A 17,759-nucleotide genomic window follows, 5' to 3' on the forward strand; every position below is an offset into this window, starting at 1 on the left:
TAGACCAGGACTGGACCAGGACTGGACCAGGACTAGACCAGGACTAGACCAGGACTAGACCAGGACTAGACCAGGACTAGACCAGGACTAGACCAGGACTAGACCAGGACTAGACCAGGATAGACCAGGACTAGACCAGGATAGACCAGGACTGGACCAGGACTAGACCAGGACTAGACCAGGACTAGACCAGGACTGGACCAGGACTGGACCAGGACTGTGAGCAGTGGCACAAACTCTTCCTGGTTTAAGCTTCAGTTGTATTTTGGAAACATTTGGACACATCACATTGTGTGAGCTCCACCTCAGTTTTAATTGATACTTTATTCACTGTAATCACAAAGTTACTGCAGTTTAACTCTTTCCCACAGCCCCACGGCCCACAACCCCACGGCCCACAGCCCCACGGCCCACAGCCCCACGGCCCACAGCCCCACGGCCCACACACCCCACGGCCCAAGGACTAAGGCCCACGGCCCGCAGACCCCACGGCGAACAGCCCCACGGCCCACAGCCCCACGGCCCACACACCCCACGGCCCAAGGACACGCGGCCCACGGACCCGAGGCCCACGGACCCGAAGCCCACGGACCTGAAGCCCACAGACTGCGGCCCACAGACTGCGGCCCACAGACTGCGCCCACAGACTGCGCCCACAGACTGCGCCCACAGACCCGCGGCCCACAGACCCGCGGCCCACACACCCACGGCCCACACACCCACGGCGCACACACCCCACGGCCCAAGAATTAAGGCCCACGGCCCACAGACCCCATAGCCCGCAGACCCCACGGCCCGCGGACACGCGGCCCACAGACCCGAAGCCCACGGACCCGAGGCCCACGGACCCGAGGCCCACAGATTGCGGCCCACAGATTGCGGCCCACAGGCTGCGGCCCACAGGCTGCGGCCCACAGGCTGCGGCCCACAGGCTGCAGCCCATAGACTGCGGCCCACAGACTGCGGTAAAAGAAACAAAAGGGCATCAAAGCTCTCAAAACTTCAGTATCTGGCCCAAACCACAGCAGTATTCAAAAAAAAAAGTGTAAAATGTCAGATTAACTCTTGATTCACCCACAAAGCTTCAGGTAGCTCACTTTCTGCTGCTGTTGCAAATAAATCCTTAAAATCTCAAGCAGGACAATGGGCCAGTCAGAAGAACCGAACACGTCCCACGTTTGGACCAGAACAATCCAGGTCCGATGTCCAGTGTTTTGACAGTTTATTTAATAATGCTGTTGTCTTTGTTAAGCGTTTTACAGTCTGTACAGTCCAGATGACATTTACTTTTACCAAAATACGACTACGGTTATTTTTTTATCGTCAACTAGTCACGACAGAGAAGGAAACATCAATTAATACTTTGTATTTTCTTGTTTTAACGCCATCAACGTCCCAATTCCTCCAAAACGTTCTTAAAGATCAAAGAAAGAATTAAGGTTCCTCAATTCCGCCTTTGAAAGAACGCCCTGCGGTCCACACACCCCTGGTTGGGACGCACCGAGATAAACAATGAGCATCTCGCGGTTGTTGTTTTTTAATTATTTATCAAAAACCTTCAAATCAGGAATAATAATGAGCGTACAATCCCTGACCGCTCATGTCTGCAGTGGTCAGCGAGTTACACCTGATCTCAGCCTCCGCTTTACGCAACATGTGGAGGACGTTTTCATCGTTAAAGAGACGAATACAACAGATATTCAGTTTTAAATCATTACAAGAACTAGTGCAACGATGATGTCAGAAGTATCTCACACATTTACAGAGGTTTGAGTGGACATGACATGACCTGAGTGGACCTGACATGACATGAGTGGACCTGACCTGAGTGGACCTGACCTGACATGAGTGGACCTGACATGAGTGGACCTGACCTGAGTGGACCTAACATGACATGAGTGGATCTGACATGACATGAGTGGACCTGACATGAGTGGACCTGACATGAGTGGACCTGACATGAGTGGACCTGACCTGAGTGGACCTGACATGAGTGGACCTGACATGAGTGGACCTGACCTGAGTGGACCTGACCTGAGTGGACCTGACATGAGTGGACCTGACCTGAGTGGACATGACATGAGTGGACCTGACCTGACATGAGTGGACCTGACCTGACATGAGTGGACCTGACATGACATGAGTGGACCTGACATGAGTGGACCTGACCTGAGTGGACCTGACCTGAGTGGACATGACATGAGTGGACCTGACCTGACATGAGTGGACCTGACCTGACATGAGTGGACCTGACATGAGTGGACCTGACATGAGTGGACCTGACCTGACATGAGTGGACCTGACATAAGTGGACCTGACCTGAGTGGACCTGACCTGAGTGGACCTGACATGACATGAGTGGATCTGACATGACATGAGTGGATCTGACATGACATGAGTGGACCTGACATGAGTGGACCTGACATGAGTGGACCTGACATGAGTGGACCTGACCTGAGTGGACCTGACATGAGTGGACCTGACCTGAGTGGACATGACATGAGTGGACCTGACCTGACATGAGTGGACCTGACATGACATGAGTGGACCTGACATGACCTGAGTGGACATGACATGAGTGGACCTGACATGAGTGGACCTGACCTGAGTGGACCTGACATGAGTGGACCTGACATGAGTGGACCTGACATGAGTGGACCTGACCTGAGTGGACATGACATGAGTGGACATGACATGAGTGGACCTGACATGAGTGGACCTGACATGACATGAGTGGACCTGACATGACATGAGTGGACCTGACCTGAGTGGACCTGACATGAGTGGACCTGACCTGAGTGGACATGACCTGAGTGGACATGACCTGACCTGAGTGGACCTGACATGAGTGGACATGACATGGGTGGACATGACATGAGTGGACATGACATGAGTGGACATGACATGAGTGGACATGAGTGGACATGACATGGGTGGACATGACATGAGTGGACATGAATGGACATGACATGAGTGGACATGAGTGGACCTGACATGAGTGGACATGAGTGGACCTGACATGAGTGGACCTGACATGAGTGGACCTGACATGAGTGGACATGAGTGGACATGAGTGGACCTGACATGAGTGGACATGACATGAGTGGACATGAGTGGACATGAGTGGACCTGACATGAGTGGACATGACATGAGTGGACATGACATGAGTGGACATGACATGAGTGGACATGAGTGGACCTGACATGAGTGGAACTGACATGAGTGGAACTGACATGAGTGGACATGACATGAGTGGACATGACATGAGTGGACATGACATGAGTGGACATGAGTGGACATGACATGGGTGGACATGACATGAGTGGACATGAGTGGACATGACATGGGTGGACATGACATGGGTGGACATGACATGAGTGGACGTGGACATGAGTGGACATGACATAGGTGGACATGACATGAGTGGACATGAATGGACATGACATGAGTGGACATGAGTGGACCTGACATGAGTGGACATGAGTGGACCTGACATGAGTGGACCTGACATGAGTGGACATGACATGAGTGGACATGACATGAGTGGACATGACATGAGTGGACATGGGTGGACCTGACATGAGTGGACCTGACATGAGTGGACCTGACATGAGTGGACATGAGTGGACATGAGTGGACCTGACATGAGTGGACATGACATGAGATGACATGAGTGGACATGAGTGGACATGAGTGGACATGAGTGGACCTGACATGAGTGGACATGACATGAGTGGACATGACATGAGTGGACATGAGTGGACCTGACATGAGTGGACCTGACATGAGTGGACCTGACATGAGTGGACCTGACATGAGTGGACATGACATGAGTGGACCTGACATGAGTGGACATGACATGAGTGGACATGAGTGGACGCGTGACTGACCTATCGACACCAGCTTGATGCTCTCGCGCTCGAGGAACTCCAGCGCCACGGACACGTTCTCCAGCTTCATCTGGCGGAACGTGGGGCGCGCGTGGTACTTGCGGTACATCTGCTTCTGGCTCAGGACCTCGAGCAGCGCCACGAGCCGCAGCCCGTCCCCGAGGTCCAGCTGCAGGTCCGCCACGCGCTTGTTCACGCATTTCAGGTGCTCGTTGATCCAGCGCGTGAACGTGTTCTGCTGGATCTTCTTCCACGGCGCGTCGTCCGCCAGGTCCTTCTCCGTGACGGGCATCTGGGCTGGTGCTTTGGCTCCGGCCCCGTGTCGGTTTGGCCCCGGTTCTTTCTCAGTTTGGCCCGGTTCCTTGTCTGTGTGGCTCCGGTTCCGTCTGTTTCGCCCGGTTCCGTGTCTGTTTGGCTCCGGTTCCGTGTCTGTTTGGCCCGGTTCTTCCTCCGTTTGGCCCGGTGCCGTCTCGGTTCCTCCCGGGAGTCGGTCCTGTCTCGCGGTCCTTTGTGCTCGGTGCTCGGTGCTCGGTGCGTGTCGCGTGTGAGTTTCGTTGCTTTGAACGGACTCGGTCAAACTCCACAAACTCTGCCCTCGCGCTGCCGCCTTCACGGAACCTGGGAAAGTGCGAGCTTCAGGTAATAAAGGGAAAGAATAAAGACGGGACGTCACCTGAACGCGGCGCTGGACGCCACCTGTTGGTCAAACGGCCACAGCGCGTCATAAAAGATTCAAAAAAAGAACTTCAAGAAGCTTTTTTTTCTTTTTTTAAAGTCACTTCACTGTGTTTATCATTTTGTCGAATTATTTTGAAGGTCCTTTTGTGTTTTTATTCCGATTTTTTTTTTTGCATAGATTTTTTTTTTTACATAGAATTTATTCATTTATTTATTTACATTGAATCTAGTAAAATATTGATTGTATACAAATACGATTTTTTTTTTTTATTTGATTAAAATATATTAAATTTATATTGTGACACGTGTGGCTGTTGAAAACGGCAATATATCGAAGGCAAAGCGATATTTAAATATACTTTTTAGTTACATTCAAATGTGTTCCTTGCATTTGTCAATCTGTACAAAAAAAAAATGAAAAAAATACTAAAACCAAGACTAAATCAACGCTAATTAAGACTGAGAAAAGGAATAAAATAAAAATGAATAAAATTAACATTTTTCCATGTTTTTATTACAAACAAAAACAGTACATTTCTGTCAGACCTCAAATCTGTCCGGATGTTATTGCAATATTTATTCATCAATTATTGCGTTGGACCGTGTTGCAACATTGATAACTTTGCAATATATTGTGCAGTAATTGCATTGATACATATGATACAGCTGACGACTTATTCTACCTCTAATGAATGTAATTAAAACACTCATTAGCATATCTAACGTGAGGACATGTTTTTTTTTAGCTGTGTTCAAGTTTCAAACGTTTTTATTTTTCTCAACTTGACTTTCTTGTCGTTTCTTTTAGGATCGTTATGGTTTTCCAGGTCCGTGAACGCGCCGCGGCCTCGTCTCTTCCGGTGTCAGGGCGTTTCCATGGTGACGGGGAGAACAAACGCGCACAAGTTTGTTTTGGGTCCGTCACATGACCCGTCCAGAGTTTCAGAAGAATAGAAAGGTTAAGAAAAGTTATTTATGCCTTTTTGAAGCTTATGATGAAAACTTTACAGAAAAACAAATGTTATTTTCATGCATGTTTCTCTGATTGGACCAGGACTTGTTCACAGGAGATTCATGCGCGTCAGCTTCCGGGTTTGGGGGACTTTTTCCCCCGTTCAAAAGATATTTTTAGCTTTAAATTGTTTATAGCTAAAGTCATTCTTAAACCCATGGAAATGCAGTATTTATGTTTATTCTTTATGATTTTACGTAAATATCAGTACTTTTACTCCAAAATTATATTTTAGTTAAAGTTTTTGTCATTAAGATTACTTTTGATTTCGTTTTTGTTTAGTTTAGTCGGCACAAATATAGCATTGAAGAGAACTATGACAAAATATTAAAATAAATTAACTTCAGCGCAGTTTTCAGTCACATTATTCTACTCCTACTTCATATATTTGACCGCGTAACAGTACTTTTACTGTTTTACTCACAACTAATATGATTCTCTTTTGTGTGGGTGTCTTCTTTGAAAGTATCAGGTTTAGTGCATTATTTCATGTTTTTGCCGTTACAGTCACTTCTAATGATAAATAAGTGATGTCCAGACTCATAAGTACTAGTGAGTTCTTTGTACTTCTACTTGAGAGTACAGTACAGTACAGTACAGTACAGTAGAGTTTTGGGCTGTTTGGTTTGAGTGGTTAGATTTGGATGAGCTCATTCACACGCTCGTCTCTCCGTCTCCTTCACTTGTGACTCAGACGTGAATCAGCCTCTCATTTACACATCACAACAACATTATTACTGAGTCCTGATTCCTGAGGGCTGCGCTAACGTCTCCAGCGCAGGACAGGACAGGTCTGGGACAGGTGCGGGTCTGAGTCTTGGTCTGGGACAGGTCCGAGTCTGGGTCTTGGTCTGGGACAGGTCCGAGTCTGGGTCTTGGTCAGGTCTGAGTCTGAGTCTTGGTCTGGGACAGGTCTGAGTCTTGGTCTAGGACAGGTCCGAGTCTGGGTCTGGGACAGGTCTGAGTCTGGGTCTTGGTCTGGGACAGGTCTGAGTCTGGGTCTGAGTCTGGGTCTTGGTCTGAGTCTGGGTCTTGGTCTGAGTCTGGGACAGGACTGAGTCTGGGACAGGACTGAGTCTTGGTCTGGGACAGGACTGAGTCTTGGTCTGGGACAGGTCCGAGTCTAGGTCTGGGACAGGTCTGAGTCTGGGTCTTGGTCTGGGACAGGTCTGAGTCTTGGTCTTGGTCTGGGACAGGTCTGAGTCTGGGTCTTGGTCTGGGACAGGTCTGAGTCTTGGTCTTGGTCTGGGACAGGTCTGGGACAGGTCTGGGTCTTGGTCTGAGTCTGGGACAGGGCTGTCTTGGTCTGGGACAGGGCTGAGTCTTGGTCTAGGACAGGGCTGAGTCTTGGTCTAGGACAGGGCTGAGTCTTGGTCTGGGACAGGGCTGAGTCTTGGTCTGGGACAGGGCTGAGTCTTGGTCTGGGACAGGGCTGAGTCTTGGTCTGGGACAGGTCTCGGTCTTGGTCTGAGTCTGGGACAGGGCTGTCTTGGTCTGGGACAGGGCTGAGTCTTGGTCTAGGACAGGGCTGAGTCTTGGTCTGGGACAGGGCTGAGTCTTGGTCTGGGACAGGGCTGAGTCTTGGTCTGGGACAGGTCTGGGTCTTGGTCTGAGTCTGGGACAGGGCTGTCTTGGTCTGGGACAGGGCTGAGTCTTGGTCTGGGACAGGGCTGAGTCTTGGTCTGGGACAGGGCTGAGTCTTGGTCTTGGTCTGGGACAGGTCTGAGTCTGGGTCTTGGTCTGAGTCTTGGTCTGGGACAGGGCTGAGTCTGGGTCTTGGTCTGAGTCTTGGTCTGGGACAGGGCTGAGTCTTGGTCTTGGTCTGGGACAGGTCTGAGTCTGGGTCTTGGTCTGAGTCTGGGACAGGGCTGAGTCTTGGTCTGGGACAGGTCTGAGTCTGGGTCTTGGGCTGAGTCTTGGTCTGGGACAGGTCTGAGTCTTGGTCTTGGTCTGGGACAGGGCTGTCTTGGTCTGGGACAGGGCTGAGTCTTGGTCTAGGACAGGGCTGAGTCTTGGTCTGGGACAGGGCTGAGTCTTGGTCTGGGACAGGGCTGAGTCTTGGTCTGGGACAGGTCTGGGACAGGTCTGGGTCTTGGTCTGAGTCTGGGACAGGGCTGTCTTGGTCTGGGACAGGGCTGAGTCTTGGTCTGGGACAGGGCTGAGTCTTGGTCTGGGACAGGGCTGAGTCTTGGTCTTGGTCTGGGACAGGTCTGAGTCTGGGTCTTGGTCTGAGTCTTGGTCTGGGACAGGGCTGAGTCTTGGTCTGGGACAGGGCTGAGTCTTGGTCTGGGACAGGGCTGAGTCTTGGTCTTGGTCTGGGACAGGTCTGAGTCTGGGTCTTGGTCTGAGTCTGGGACAGGGCTGAGTCTTGGTCTGGGACAGGTCTGAGTCTGGGTCTTGGGCTGAGTCTTGGTCTGGGACAGGGCTGAGTCTTGGTCTTGGTCTGGGACAGGCTTTAACTCGTCTCTGATTGGCTGCAGTTACAGGATCGTCTCACATTTTGGGGGAAAGTCCAGACGTAAGAACTTAAGTTTGCTCACGACAAATGTGTGGTTTTCAGTTTGTTTCAGGTTCAGGTTGTTCAACAGTATCAGAAGTACTTGTACTTTCATTGGAGGAACACGTTTTTACTTTTCCTTCCGCATTTACACATACTACTGCTAAAATACCATCAAAAGAGTGAAGAGATTATGGCAAATATCCTGCTTTTCTTATGTTTTTTGTAAAAGTTCAGTAACGGGAAAAACATCCAGTAACACAAGTAAAGCTCCATTTCACACAGATTATATCATTAGAACCTTTAAAACATCAAATTTAGTTATATTGATACAGAATTGAGCAGAATTATGGTCAAAACAAAAATGGACAGAATAACTTACTTTACAATTACATTTTTATTTCTGGAACTCAAAATCTATGTGAAAAGTACTTTACTTTACAGTCCGGTTCAAACAAACAAACAAACAAACAAACAAACACAGTGGCGTAGAAAGTACACAACCTGCTGAAGTACTGAGTGTAGTACGTGTAACTACAGTACTTTGCAGTAGAATAACCACTCGTGAGGCGTGCTGGTGGGTCAGCTTGCTACACTTTTATTCCAAACACATCTTCACACATCTTCCTCTCTTTAGAATACTCTGCTCTAAACAAAATAATCTAGACACGCTTTCGCTCATTACACCTATGGTACAATTCTCTGTAGTGTTCCTCTTATATTTGTTCGTAGTTTAAATTCTTCAGGACACGAAGACGACAAGACGCGAGATTTATTAGCTTTTTTTTTTTTTTTTTTACACGGACAAAGTGTGCGACGTTCAGTGACGGAGACGGCGTGGAAACGGCGTGGCGTCGGCATGGCAACGGCGTGGCAACGGGTCGAGAGACGCGGCTCGACCAGACGCACAGCTCTCTCTTTATTACCATTTAGGTTTGAAAAGTATTCATATTACTTCTGTGTGGGACAAATACTTTGCTCTCGACAGTTTGTGACGATGTAAAAAAATTATAATGAATCTTGTGTTCGAACTGAAGTCTTTTTCTGAGTTTACTCCAAATTAGAGAAGCAAATGTGTGTGAAAAGAGCTGCAAACATTATTTTAGTAGTCAAATAGTCAAAGCATTATTTCTATTGTTTTTAACCAAATAAAGATTGAAATATAGTGACTAAAGGCTTTAAAAATGACATTATAATGTGTGCTGTTGATGAAAAATGCTGCAGTCTTTGTTATAAAAGGTCTTGTGTAAAAATGTTTAATAATTATCCAAATACAAAGACTTATTTTTAACTTTTCTTATTTTGAAAGGTGAAATGACTTGATTAATCGTTGCACTACTGGATAAAATATGTACCAAAAATACTGGAGTTTTTAAAAAAATCTCTAAATACATGTGCAAAATGAAATCTATGAATAATAATTTGATGAATTAAACTTCAACTGTAAGAAATGACAAAATGGCATCGATGTTCATTTCCTAAACCAAATACAAATGAAAAAAGTGTTTATTAAAGTGTGTTTTTAGCAGCGGAAATGGTCCTGAAAATAACATCTTGAGATTGTAATAAACCTCGTACATTGTCGCACCGTTTTAAATTATTTTTGTTGATTTTTAGTGATGAAAAACCCGGCGTCTGATCTTGTTGCGTCTCTGCGACCACCGTTTGGTGGAAAAAAACAAAAAAACGTCATTCAGAAAAAGGTGATTCTTGTCCGGTGTTAGTTCCACGAGAGGCACTTCCACCCTTTCTCGCTGCGCAAAATACAAAAATAAAGCAGGAAAATAAAAAAAAATCAAACCTTTTATTATTATTTACGCATTCATTTGTTAATTTGGCTTCAAGTCTTAGCCCCGCCCCCCCAAAAAAAACAAAAAAACGACCAGAAACGAGAAACGGAGCGGCAACAAAAATCAATGCTTTCCAAACGCTTGTGACGTCGTGGCTTTTTCGTTAAAATGTGTCAATTTATTTACAGTTTTATGAGCAAAATTAAATAGAAGTTTGTCTAATGTGTCGTTTGTAAAAAAATAAAAGCCTCACTGCACAAAACGAAACCAGATTGTTGCATTTCTGTAAAAAAATGTCGGATTTATTTTACAAAACATTCATATAAATCCTTTTTTTAAATTTTTGTTCATAATTTTTTGGGAAGAAACTGATAAACCTTGGCGTACTTCTTTAAATTTGCAATGTTTTTGGGTTTTTTTAAACACTTTTTTTTTTCAATTTTTTTTAAAGAAAGACTGGAATGCTTCAGATTTCTGCAGAATATTTTGTGCCAATTTTGTCAATTTGGCCGGTTAAAAACGCTTTCATACACAAATGTATTCGTGTTTCGTGGCAGTCGAGTTACAGTACAAAAATCGCAAAAACCTTTTTATCACTACGAAGAATATCACGCTGCGCAATTTGGGCCGTTGGAAAGCATCGATTTCCAAACATAACCGTGTCATTTTCGGCCGTTTAGAGAAACATTTGTGGCGCTGGTTGAATAATTCAGCAGTGAGACGAACCCAGGAAGCCCCCACCAGAGCGAGAGAGCCCGGAATTCAAACAAAAGTCAATTAAACGCAAAAAAAACAAAACAACAAAAATCTGCTCCTCCGAACAAACCACAACCTTATATCCCTCTACAATTATGTACAATTAGACTTTTTACAGGTAAAGCTCTCCGCAGCGCCGGACGTCACCATTCATAGCCATGATTTTCTTTTTTTTTTGCGGTTTGAGACGTTTTGCTGTAGTTCCGCCCTCCGGTCCCTAGGCGGCGCTGCTCTTGGAGAGGTTGGGGTAGAGAATGGCGGCTGTCACGGCGACCATCACTGCGACGACCGGCATCCAGGGGCTCCAGCCGCTCTGCGAGAAAAAAGGCACGGAGACAGAAGACAAAAAAAGAGGTGGTTAGATGCGGGACGCTCAGGGAGGCGGAGTCGGAAAGTCGAGGGCAGACCCGGGAGGCGGAGTCGGAAAGTCGAGGGCAGACCCGGGAGAAGGAGTCGGAAAGTCGAGGGCAGACCCGGGAGGCGGAGTCGGAAAGTCGAGCACAGACCGTGTCCACAGTGCGATATCTGTCCAATGAGCTGATTCGTTACAAATCTAATGCAAATAACGCTAATGCAAATAACGCTAATGCAAATAACGCTAATGTCAATAACGCTAATGTCAATAACGCTAATGTCAATAACGCTAATGTCAATGACGCTAATGTCAATAACGCTAACGTCAACGCCAATGCAAATAACGCCAATGCTAATAACGCCAATGCAAATAACGCTAACGTCAACGCTAATGTCAATAACGCTAACGCCAATAACGCTAATGCCAATAACGCTAATGTCAATAACGCTAACGTCAACACCAATGCAAATAACGCCAATGCAAATAACGCCAATGCAAATAACGCCAATGCAAATAACGCCAATGCAAATAACGCTAACGTCAACGCTAATGTCAATAACGCTAACGCCAATAACGCTAACGTCAATAACGCTAACGTCAATAACGCTAACGTCAATAACGCTAACGTCAATAACGCTAACGTCAACACCAATGCAAATAACGCCAATGCAAATAACGCCAATGCAAATAACGCCAATGCAAATAACGCTAACGTCAATAACGCTAACGTCAATAACGCTAACGTCAATAACGCTAACGCCAATAACGCTAATGCCAATAACGCTAACGTCAATAACGCTAATGTCAATAACGCTGATGTCAATCATGTTAATACTTAGAATGCTATTGCTAGTTGAGCCGTTGGTACTACAGACGTCGACTTCTACAATTGAAACCTGAACTGCAAATCTAATCGTGTGACGGAAACAGGACTTGGTGGTTTCAGATCGTCGACGCAGAGTTTGGGTCTTCGACGTGGCAGTGAAAGTGCGGTTTGAAGGAATATACAAAACACACACACAAAAATCACTTATCTAATTCTCTTATTCATGAAATCATGATTGAGATGTCAAATTGGTAGCCGATATATCGTGCCAATATTTGCTTCTTTTTTTTTTGCGCCATTTTGTTTGGGCAAATCATCTAGTCGAACAACTATATCACTATCGTCCTGTCCGTTTTTCTCATTCTACACGATTCGGCAACGAAAAATAAACACAAACGTATCGGTCGATTTGTACTTTCTGGGCCACGTCGTCGCAGTAAACTGGGATACGCTGGGATACGGTCTTTAGTATATTATAGATCGTGACCTTGTGGACAGGGTCTTAAAGTCAGACGAAGCCCCTTTGTTCCCATGGAGTTCACAACGCTTCACTTCAAGACACATTTCCATTTCCAAAAGTTTGTAATTTGGGCAAAAAGCCGACTCAGCTTAATGATTCAAAAAAGCTGCTACGTACAAGAACTCAAAGAGCAAAATAATGGAAATGAAACGGTGCAAACTTTAGGCAACGAAAGAGGCTTTACGCATAAAACGGACAAAAACAACGGCAAAGACAGAACGAGCCATGCGCAAGAAAACGGACGACTTTCCCCCAAATCGGCGGAAAGGGGTGGAAAACGGGCACAAAAAGCAGTGGAAATGAGAAGAACAAACGGCTGAAGGTGAAGAAAAGAGTTCAGACCCACGATGAAAACAAAGCTGAAAAGTACAAAAACGACAAAACGACATGAAACCAGCAGAAAATGTCGTGCAAAAGAAACGGACAAAAAGACAAATGAAGGAGATGGAAGTCTGGCTTTTTAAAGGAATCTGAGGAAACGCGTTGTACTTTCGTGTGGAAAAGTGTCAAAAGTAATGTTTATCTTTGTGTCATTATCTTCTCAGGAATACTTCAATACTTTAGTTTAAATATTTTTATATTATAACGTGATAAAGAGTGAGGACGCTGAGGATTTTAATCTCGTTTTGCAAAGACGGGATCTTCAGCGGTGGAAAGTGACGTCAAAGTACTCGTGTTTACGCTTGATACTTTTACTTCACCAAGTATCTGTACACGTCGCTCTTCATTTTGGACTGAAAAGTATTTATTAAAGTATCATTGTATTATATGTTAAGCAGCTTTGAGCAAGCCAAAAATACAAATAAAATTCACTACAAAAATGAAGAAACCGTTTCAAATTGACAAAGATCGGCAATTTAACCAAAATCACCACATTTAACACGTTAAAATGAGTTAAACAGCCGTGTGAAATACTTTTACTTGAGTAACCTTTCGCACAAGTATGTGTACTTTTACTGAATAAAACAGAGTACTTCTTCCACCGCTGATGATGATTATATTGAGTTTCAGTTCCTCCTCTCAAACATCCTCGTAACAGAACAAACTATCATTTATTTCACCTCAAACTGACAGAATTTAGTCCCGTGAATTAAAATATATATAGTTATTATTTATTATTATTATATTATTTTATTAGTATTTTATGTTTGTTGTGACAGACCATTTAGCGATGTAGAGATCGTTCGGTTTAATCGATAATCGTGATTATTGAGGTCGCACTAATAATTGTACAAACTAAAAAAGAAGGAATTTTGGTTCAAAAGGTAAAAACATAAACGGCTTTTAAATCTCGCCGTCTGCGTTAACTTCCACATCGTTTATAAGTGAATTTTATTCTGTTACAATTGACTTCATAAAGCTGCTCACAGAGGAACTGAACTCGTGATATTTCATCCCAACACTACAATCTGATATCGTGACATCGCTGTGTACGTTTAGGTCAAGTTTAGGAAAGGCGGGTCTCGTTCTTTCTCTTTTCTTGCGTGAGTGACGGCTGGATTCAACCAATCACAGCGAAGTCTGGATAAATTCAAACCAAGTGCTTCAGCTGCTGGCGAACCTTTCCTCGGTCGAAACAAAGCGGGTAAAACGTGACGGTGTGAAGTGTCCCGGAGCGACCTAAACACGTGTGCGAGCCCGGTTCTGAGCGGAAACGTGACGGGCGCGGCAGAGGGGCGGGGCAGAGGGGCGCGGCACGCTGAGACCCATCACCTGCGACGGCCCGTGACACAGACAGACATGGAGGAGATGGAAACACAGAGCGCGGGAGAAAAGGGGAGGCGACGCGAGCTGGAGGAGGCGGACTCGGGGTCAGAACGTGTCCTCGGATTCAAGAAGCCGCTCTGTTATTGCACCATATCTACATTTGATTAAAAACAAGTCTTTGAGTTTGTGTTCGAGCACGATAAGTCAGGGTCACGGCACCGAGACTAAACACAACTAAACTCATACATTCTGCCTCTTTATTTTTTTTAGAATAGCTCCAGGTTTGGTGACTTTTAAGACTTTTAAAGACCTTTTTAAATGTCAAATTTAATAGAAACATCAAGGGCCAAAACAAAATAGATTAGAAATAAACAGTTTGAAGAAAAGAGGTTCTTCTAAAACACTAATATTAATAGATTAAGCTGCGTTGGATACAAAAAGCATATTTATAAAGCGTAACTGATGACAGATGTGTGATCACTTTAATCAGAAAACAACATGTGTCTTCAGTTTGATCACAAATACAAAAATTAAGCCTGTAATACTTCAAAATATAATACTTTTTTTGTTGTTTTCAAGGACTTGTCGCGATCAAATGTTATATTTTCTCATGCTTTTTATAACCCCCTAGTTTAAAATAAAAGATAAAACTGAATAAAGAGTTTAATTTGTGAATCTGCCGTTAATTCACGCACATTTGTTCGTTACTATAAATGTTTGGCTTTGCGTTGTCGTTTTGTTTAAATTCAGAAGTATTTTTGACCCAGAATCCACCTTGCTCCAGGACGGTGGCTCCTCCCCCTCTTCACACACACACACACACACACACACACACACAGACACACACACATACACACACATACACACACAGACACACACAGACACACAACAGTCACAGCGGATACCTTTCTACCACAAGTGTCCGAAACACCAGTACACCACAGCCAGCACCAGGCCCATGAGCACGGCTGGGACGGGCTGTAGCAGGGACGGCTAAGAGAGGGACAAATCAGGGCAAAAATCAACTGAAATCAGCACAAACCATGAGAGCGTCAGCGCGGGACACGGCCCAGACCAGCCTGGAACCATTATCACAACTGGACACAGGGTTTGGAGTCCGGTCCAAGTTCAGGTTCAGGTCTAGTCTGGTTCAGTCCGGGTAAAGGCCTAGTCTGGTTCAGACCGGCTTCAGGTCTAGTCTGGTTCAGTGCAGTTCAGTCCGGTCCAGGTCTAGTCTGGTTCAATCCGGTCCAGGTCTAGTCTGGTTCAATCCGGTCCAGGTCTAGTCTGGTTCAGTCCGGTCCAGGTCTAGTCTGGTTCAGTCCGGTCCAGATCTAGTCTAGTTCAGTCCGGTTCAGGTCTAGTCTGGTTCAGTCCGGCTCAGGTCTAGCCTGGTTCAGTCCAGTTCAGTCCGATTCAGGTCTAGTCTGGTTCAGTCCGGGTCCAGGTCTAGTCTGGTTCAGTCCAGTTCAGGTCGGTTCAGTCCAGTCCAGTCCAGTCCAGGTCTAGTCTGGTCTAGTCTGGTTCAGTCTGGCCCGGATCGAGTCTGGTCGAGTCTAGTCACGCTCGGCCCACGTTCAGTCCTGCTCTTCGCTGTGTCCAGTTCTAATAATGTCTTACATGAGCCACATGGACAAAGACAATTATAGCATAAACAATTCATGATTTATATCAAAATTAAAATGTATCATTTGATTAGTGGGTTTCAACTTTGTATAAAAAAAGAAATCAAATGGAGACTTGTCATGATTACATTGTTGGTTAAATAATAGAATCAAAACATCTCAAATGAAAAGCGTAGAGAGAAAATGTTGCTGGTGCTGAAATAACAGAAGTTGTCATCTGCTCTGGTGGAAGCGCTGGGACAGTGTGACTCACAGAAGTGCTCTTGTCCTGCAGGAGCTTCAGGCTGCTCCTGCACTGCTCCAGCTCCTGGTGGATGTTCAGCTTCTCCTTCTCCGTCCGCTCGTATCTCTGACGCAGGTCCGACAGCTGCGACTGCGTGTCCTCGTACTAACAACAACAACAACAAGAACACAGCAAGGGCGGGATGAACGTTTAGACCCTTTAAATATTTTGCAAACAAAAACATTCTAAAAGTGAAGAAGAAGAAAGTGATTTTAAAGGATTCATCTCAGAATGTCAAACCACATGAGAAATCAAAGTGTTTCGGACACGTGACATCAGAGCCTGGTTTAAAACACATTTAACTTTGTCTTTTACGTTATTTGTTTATTCAAAAGGAGATTACGATTGACCGCATTTATGAAGAAGGCAAAATCCCGATTTGTAGATTTTACTGGACAAATACTTAGTTTAACTTCATCTACAGATGCATAACATATTGTACTCATCATGTGTTTGTGTACATATCTTATAGCCCATGTTTTATTTTATCCTGTAGCAGATTAAAATTGCTTTTTCTTTCTGACTTTATAGAGGTTTTAACTTTGTTCATTGTTTTACGTTTCATCAACAATGGCAATTAACCTTTTCTGATTCTGACAGTTATGGTAAGTTCAATTACATATTTAAGGCCATATTTTGTAATGCAGACAAACTGACATTTCTATCCTGGAAATGAAAGTTGTTGCTTATTATTGATGTAAAGACTCATTCAAATCAGTGAGAATGTGTCATTGTCACTGTAAAAACCAGATATACCATATTTTCCGGACTACAAGTCACACCTTTATTTTATAGTTTTGCCCGGGGTGCGACTTATACTCCAGAGCGACTTATATATGATATTATTCGTTATTTTCACACTGACAACCACCAGAGGGCGCTCTAGGCTCTAAGTGACGCAGAAGAAGAATCTGCACTTCCTCTACCTCTGGAGTTTGTGGAGTTGTTTAGAAGTGACACAGAGGAAGAAGAATTCAATGGATTTAGTGATTTGGGGTAAAACTGATGCTTTGGTAAACTTGTTAGCATGTTCTTTATGCTATAGTTATCTGAATAACTGTTCATATGTTACGTTAACATACCAGACACTTACCACAGTTCTGTCTGTGCCTCATGTAGCTGAAGGTGTTAGCGTTAGCATACGTCATGTAGCTGAAGGTGTTAGCGTTAGCATACGTCATGTAGCTGAAGGTGTTAGCGTTAGCATACGTCATGTAGCTGAAGGTGTTAGCGTTAGCATACGTACACCTATTCACCATGTTCTCTCATCTGTTATTATTTTAAATGGCATTTCAAGATTAAATGTCTGTTCTTGGTCTTGGATTTTATAAATTAATTCTGCCTCAAAAATGCGACTTATACTCCAGTGCGTTTTTTTCCTTCTCCATTATGCATTTTTTTGCTGGTGCGACTTATACACCAGTGCGACTTATATGTTTTTTCCTTCTCTATTATGCATTTTTTGGCTGGTGCGACTTATACTCCAGTGCGACTTATATATGTTTTTTTCTTCTCTATTATGGATTTTTTGTAGTCTGTTGCACACACCTCTCTCTGGAGCGTGCTGGTGCGCTCCTGGGCCTGGTGGAGCTGCGTCCTCAGGCGGCTGGCGTCCTGCAGGTGCTGGTTTTCTAAAGAGCCCAGCTTGTCCTGAAGAACCTCCTCGCGCTTCTCCAGAGACTCCAGACTGCTGCTCAGGACCTGGCTCTGCTGCCTGGAGCTGGGACACAGCAGAGAGACCATCCACACCAGCTTTATAAACTTTCACAACTATTTAGTAATAACGATGTATGATGATGATGATGATGATGATGACGAC

At 44.8% G+C, this 17,759-nt stretch overlaps 2 protein-coding genes across 17 annotated transcripts in view; both read right to left on the minus strand.

Annotated features, from left to right (window-relative positions):
- flnba (filamin B a) overlaps nt 1-4,233 on the minus strand; it is a 96,686-nt gene extending 92,453 nt beyond the window's left edge. The window contains exon 1 of one of the 2 annotated variants that reach the window (XM_072439917.1): nt 3,892-4,233. In XM_072439917.1, coding sequence (XP_072296018.1) covers nt 3,892-4,183 — 292 coding nt within the window. In that variant the 5' untranslated portion in view covers nt 4,184-4,233. The remainder of the gene's footprint in view (nt 1-3,891) is intronic. The other variant, XM_072439916.1, reaches the window with a different exon arrangement.
- A 6,046-nt stretch (nt 4,234-10,279) lies between these two features.
- The window catches only part of slmapa (sarcolemma associated protein a), a 42,910-nt gene continuing 35,430 nt past the window's right edge, over nt 10,280-17,759 (minus strand). For 3 of the 15 annotated variants that reach the window (XM_072439960.1, XM_072439959.1, XM_072439957.1), the window contains 3 exons: nt 17,489-17,660; nt 15,911-16,045; nt 10,467-10,937 (listed from right to left, as the gene is read on the minus strand). In XM_072439960.1, the coding sequence (XP_072296061.1) occupies nt 10,842-10,937; nt 15,911-16,045; nt 17,489-17,660 (403 nt within the window). In that variant the 3' untranslated portion in view covers nt 10,467-10,841. Of the gene's footprint in view, nt 10,938-14,937; nt 15,026-15,910; nt 16,046-17,488; nt 17,661-17,759 lie in introns of all 15 variants that reach the window. The other 12 variants (XM_072439958.1, XM_072439955.1, XM_072439954.1 and 9 more) reach the window with 10 other exon arrangements.

This window comes from Eucyclogobius newberryi, unplaced genomic scaffold (assembly GCF_026437365.1).
Source record: "Eucyclogobius newberryi isolate DKJ021-1_F unplaced genomic scaffold, fEucNew1.0.hap1 SCAF_11, whole genome shotgun sequence".
Lineage (NCBI taxonomy): Eukaryota > Metazoa > Chordata > Actinopteri > Gobiiformes > Gobiidae > Eucyclogobius > Eucyclogobius newberryi.